Source organism: Pteropus alecto, unplaced genomic scaffold (assembly GCF_000325575.1).
Source record: "Pteropus alecto unplaced genomic scaffold, ASM32557v1 scaffold338, whole genome shotgun sequence".
Lineage (NCBI taxonomy): Eukaryota > Metazoa > Chordata > Mammalia > Chiroptera > Pteropodidae > Pteropus > Pteropus alecto.
In genome coordinates, this window is record NW_006441995.1 from 1,114,307 (window position 1) to 1,120,306 (window position 6,000).

Genomic DNA, 6,000 nt, shown 5'->3' on the forward strand with positions numbered 1-6,000 from the left:
TCTCCACAAATTTAGTCACTTAAAAAATACCAGTTTATTATTTTACGGTTTCTGTCGATAAGAAGTCTGTCATAGTATAATTGGATTATCTTCTTAGGGTGTCACCAGGCTAAAATCTAAGTTGGTCTGGGCTGCGGCTCTCATTCGGGGCTCAGGGTCCTCTTTCAGCCTTACTGGTTATTGGCAGAATTAAGACCCTTTTCCTTGATGCGTCTTTAAGTCAACAGTGGCTTGTCAAACACTTCTCATTCTTTGAATCTCTCTGATTTACAATTCTCTTTGGCTTCCTCTTCTATCTTCTGCCAGGAGGATGTTCTTTTAAGGACTCAAGTGACTACTTTAGTCACACTTGGGTAATCCAGGATAATCTGTCTATTTAAGGTCAACTAATTAGCAACCTTAATTATACCTGCAAAGTTCCCTTTGCCATGTAGAGTACCATATTCATCAGCATGACGCCAAGGGCCAGAGGGCTTGGGGGTAAAAAGTCTGCCTACCACAATGCAGTACCTTCTGACTGGAATACTCTTTCATGCGCCTGCATCCTGCCACTTCATCTGCTAACTCTTACTTTATCCACTGGGTCTCTGATTCCACCCCCGCTCCCCGACCCCGGCCACCTTTTCCCCTTACTATTCTCAAGTTTGGGTAGTAACCTCTCTTCAGTGCTCAAGTATTACTTCCCCATTGTACCACTTGTCATTTTGTGTGCTCATCCATATCCTTTCAGGGGATTGTCTGCCAGTTCTTTGAGGAAAATCCATGTTTATCTTGGCACATTTGTGTTTCCCTGCTCAACCTTGTGTCTGCCATACAGTTAATGCCTAATAAAAAAAGGTTGAATCAATGAATTATTTGTATCAATAAAATGTAGAAGTATGATAAATTCCTTTAATATAAATTTCTAAGGCTGTCACCCAGAAAACAACATAGTACAAATTATTAAAAATGAACAAAACACACACACAGACACAAAATACCTGTTTTTGTGAGATAGTGTGCTATCCATTACTGGAAGCTTTTAGGTAGAAGTTCATGATGGAATATCAGCGATATTATTGGGAGGCTGATGTACATGAGCTGTTTTGTGACTCATTCTTTGTTAGGGTTTCTGCAAGACCATTGGAGGAGGGAGTCATTTGTACTCCTGTACCTGTGGCTCCCATGCTGTCATCACTAGCAATGTCTCTGTCAGTTCACTATGGAATTATCCAGGCTGATGGATCTGGGAAAAGTGACTCTCTAGTATTTTGGCCTGTGCTGGTTACTGAATCATAACTGAGTGGCAAGATTAGTGTAGTAATTACTTTTATAAGTCATTAACTGTGCAGAAGTGATATTAGAAATAAAAAGACCACTAACATGCATCAGTAGAGAAAGAGTATAGTATAGTGTTTAAGAGCAGGGTTTTGGTTCATACTCCCAACTCTGCCACTTACTATGTGTGTGACTTTGGACGAGGTATTCAAATCTCTGAGTTTGTTTCCTAATCTGTAAAATTAAGATGATAGTAGTAGAACCTAACTTATAAAGAGATTATGAGAATTAAATAGGCAAGATAGTAAAGGATATAGTGCTTAAGATGTAATAAGCATTATATGAGGATTAGCTATCATCATCATCATCAACATTATCCTATGGACACATTAAAGATAGTTCAAGACCTATAACCATGTGCTCAGTGTCTGGCATATGCTAGGAATACAGTGAAATTTTTGAGTTAATAATTGATATATTCATTAATGATTTTTATTTATACTTACTCTTTCAGATAACTATAGGAAATCATCTCAATAACTATATGATATACTTTATGTTAAGAAAAACTAAATGCTGTGGTGCTCTTGTGTTGCTCAGAGCTTCCTAAGGCAGTCTGAAAAAATCTCCTACTAGAACTTACCTTATTTCTTTTTATTCTCTTATTAAAGCAAATGGATATTTTAAAAAGCCTTTTGAATTTTTCCTTATAATCAGGTGAAATTAATATTTTACATATAGACATATATTATTTTCTAGATGATAAAGTGAAATATTCTTGCCACAAAATGTTCTCATTTGAATTGAGATGAGATAGTAACACTTTGTTTTCTCAAACAGGTTCATCCTAAATTCCACTATAAACAGGCCCATGACCCAGGCACAGACACTTCCTGCGTGACTTTTTCCTATGATGGTAATGTCCTTGCCTCTCGTGGAGGTAGGTTAATATTTTCCTTTTTGATATGTTGCTATATGTAAAATGATCATATTTAACTCTAACAAATGTCACACTGATATTTTAGTGCTTAGTAAAGCTGGCTGTGCTTCTGTTAATGTACCTTTGCCAGTCTGACTTTTTTTCTTAAAATGCATTTTTCACTTGACAATGTCGTTTTATTAAAAAGCATCAAGTAAAATTTAGAAATACGTACTTTTATGCCTAAGTTTTTATTATAGCTTCGCATTCCATCAGAGTTTGAAGTCTACAAGGATGACTTTGTTTGTATCTTATGGAATGTTGCAGATGATGTTCTGCATTGTTTATATAGCATGTTATAATTCTGGGTCTGGTATTTCAAAGTCTTTTATTTGTTGACCATTGATTTTTTTTTTTTTCCAGTTCAAACACTAACTCAATTTACTTAAACAAAGTTGTATACTCGGTTGTTATTTTTAATAGCTACACAGTTTTTTGTGGTCGTATTGTAAGTTTACTTTCCACACTCACATAGTTAATAAAGGTTGTTTTTAATTTTTTGCTAAATCTTTCTCACTTGGATAAGCTGTGTGTTGATAGAAGGAAATAAGCGAATAGTGGAGGCAGCTTATGAGCAAAGCATTATGGGGAAGAGTGGGACATGACTGAGGACCTTCCAGTAAGCCTATTTGTGGGGAGAGAAAAGAAACAGCAGTGTAACAGATGGCCTTAAATGTCACATAAAGGATCTCATCTTTACTCTGTAGACCAAATTAATTTAGCACCAGTACATTTAGTCATTCATTTACCCAGCTACTGTTTGTTGAGCAACTACTCTGGGCTAGCGTTATGCTAGGTGATGAGTATAAACTGTGACCATCATTGACAGGGTCCTTTTCTGATAGAATTTACAACCTGGTGTACAGGGTAGTAGTGAAAATGAGGAGGAGATAAAGAGACTTAGCACATCTTTGCCCTCAGTTTAACCAGTCTGTATCCTTTTCACCCTTGAGAATTACATTCAGATTTTCTTTCCTCCAGACAAGCCTTATTTGTTATATCCAAACAACCCTCACTTATAATTAAATCAAAGTACATATCACATGTATCTCCTATTTACAAGAAAATTGGCAGAGGTGGATATATATAAAATACGTATTTTGATCCATGCATTCTGATCTGCTACTTGAGTCCTAAGACAACTCTTAATTAGAACTGTATATACTCTTTATTTACAAATAGTGGTTCTTACCCCTAGAGTTTTTCTGAATCTACTGAGAAAATTTTTTAAATGATAAATTCTCTACTTAGAAAATCTCCTATTCATTCTTGCATCTTTAGAGTGGTATACCCAAATCTCCAAGGTAGAGAGGGGAAAGAAGAGGAGAATTAGAGGGGAGCATACTTTGAAAATTCTTCCCAGAGATTTCTAAACTAGGCCAGCCTCCACCCAGTTGTACAGGACTAATTACATTTCAGTCCAAGTCATTTTGGTGATAGTTCTTACTTTCCCCTTCCATCCTATAGTAGCTATTAGGTAACATGTTGTCAATACAACATGTATACTCTGTTCCATCGTTTTCCTTCCTGGGTGTATAGAATATGGCAGCTGGAAAGGTATTCAGCAGAGTTCCCAGGGTATTGTAAGGTGCTCCTGCTAGCTCCAGAATCTGCTGGGTTAGCGAAACTGTTTAATGGAGGTTAATGTTTTCTTATTGTTTGAGAATTGTGAGGATATGTAAGCTTTTTTTTGTTGTTTTAAGACTAAAACAACAAAAGGTGAATCTTATAAAATTCTTCCAATATATGCAGGTCCCTGGTCCAACCACTTGTGGATTAGTGCACCTGCCAATCCACAGAGGAAGGATTGCTGGGAAGAGAATGGGGATTTTTATTGAACTCTCCACTCACCTCACTTGTGCCTGATACTGATTCTTTATTGGACCTGAGGGGTTGAGGCAGGTTCTCAGCTGTGGAGAAAGAACACTGGGGAGAAAGAACGACAAAGACATTACTTATGAGTTTTTGTTTTCATTCTGGTCAGGAATTACTTAGTAGCCCTGTAGAAATATAAAAAAGTGATTCAGAAAAGAGTATTCATTATACTTTAAATAGCTTGGAAAAGCTGCACTCCCCAGCAAAGTGAAGAATGATAGCCACGGCGGAGTTACTCTGGAGGGAAGAGAATCATACGGCCCACTCTCATTAATGTTAATGGATAGCTTCACATGCACACTAGCGGGAAAAGAATCTTGTGAATTGAACTTTTCAGTTCTGATGGTTGTTACATTAATATCTGTGTAAGAAGTCAGTTTGTGCTCAAGTATACCAGGGGAACTACCATCTGCTCTAAAATCTCTCTTTAAAGTAGATTCTCTAGGGTTTTTAGCCTTTTAGCTTACAGATGCTACATCAATCTGGAAAGTAATTTCTAGAAGACCACTTCATTATCATTTATCTTTCTACTGTTCTCACAACTACTGCTTTCAAGCTCCCCAAACAGTTAAAAAAGAAATTAAACATGCCTGTGTGCATCTCCTTTTCTCCCTCCCTTCCTTTTTCCTTCCTTTGTATACACTAAGTTTTCAAACTCTGAACTTGGAGCTAGTTCTTTTCGCACAATTCACTTTCTGTCTTTTTGTCATTCCTCTACCAGGTGATGATACATTAAAATTATGGGACATCCGACAGTTTAATAAGCCACTTTTTTCAGCCTCGGGTCTTCCCACCATGTTCCCAATGTAAGTAGCATAGTTTTAATATTTGAGAGGCATAAAAGAATGGAAAATAAATTTATTCACCGTACTGTTAATTTATATATGTCTTACAGATCTTATAGAAAAGGGACTTGAAGAGTAATTCGAATAAGTTTTTTGAAAGATGCATTTTATTTTTTCATTTTGCACGTTCTTCAGACTATAAAATTTTTTTAAAGTTGAAATGATGTATGTTCATGTGTTTATGTGTATGTGTGTATATATTGGATGCATGCATATGTCTTAGGGTGGTAAAAATATTTTAAGGAATTGAATTGTTCTTTTGATATTATATAAATGATAGGATAAGCCTACATATTTGTTGTATGCCATCAAAACAATTTTGTATAGTTCACAAGCATTATTATGTATCATTTTCTTAATTTTTTCTTGTCATCATTTCAGTCAATAATTCAGTTACCTTCACTTGAGACTATCTCGCTCTTGATAGCTGAACATTCTACTAAGTTGACAGGTGAAGCATTTAAAGATGTTTTTGGAGGTAGTCAAGGATTTGACCTCTAAGTCCTACAGCTGATGCCTAAACAAAATTTTCTATTTTGGTAGAAATGAAATTTTAAATCTCTATTAAATAATGACCAATGGAGAATGTGAAGATCATGGGAGCATCAAATGGAAGAAGCTGTATTCTAACAGATCACTAGCTCTAACAGGATCTGTTGCCCATAGCATTTATGTGTTAAGACAAACAGATGAATGAACGAACATGAACTTATAGTTGATGAGAATTTCTTGAGCTATTATGCCTGCTACAAGTAAAGCTAGCTACGTAACTTCTCTGGATCATGTCTTAGATTATCCAGAATCAAGTGGCCAGACCTCTAATAACAAGAGCTGTTGAATCATAGCCATCGATTAAGTTCCAGTGGTACAACCTGCTTCTCATTTCATGGTGCCTGACTTGACAAAACTCAAATTATTTGAGAGGTGGTGGTGGTAAAAAAAATAGTTCCAAAATGGGACAAAATAATCAGTACTTAGTCATTAGTCATATCATGTCTATTTGTGTATAGATACCGTCGATGTCTATATCGCGTTTTTCTCATA

General features: G+C 36.0%; 1 protein-coding gene across 1 annotated transcript in view; it reads left to right on the plus strand.

Annotated features, from left to right (window-relative positions):
• Positions 1 to 6,000, plus strand: part of WDR70 (WD repeat domain 70) — a 226,215-nt gene that overhangs the window by 178,989 nt on the left and 41,226 nt on the right. Inside the window, exons 11-12 of the mRNA XM_006919492.3 lie at positions 2,098 to 2,197; positions 4,833 to 4,917. Of these exons, the coding sequence (XP_006919554.1) occupies positions 2,098 to 2,197; positions 4,833 to 4,917 (185 nt within the window). The remainder of the gene's footprint in view (positions 1 to 2,097; positions 2,198 to 4,832; positions 4,918 to 6,000) is intronic.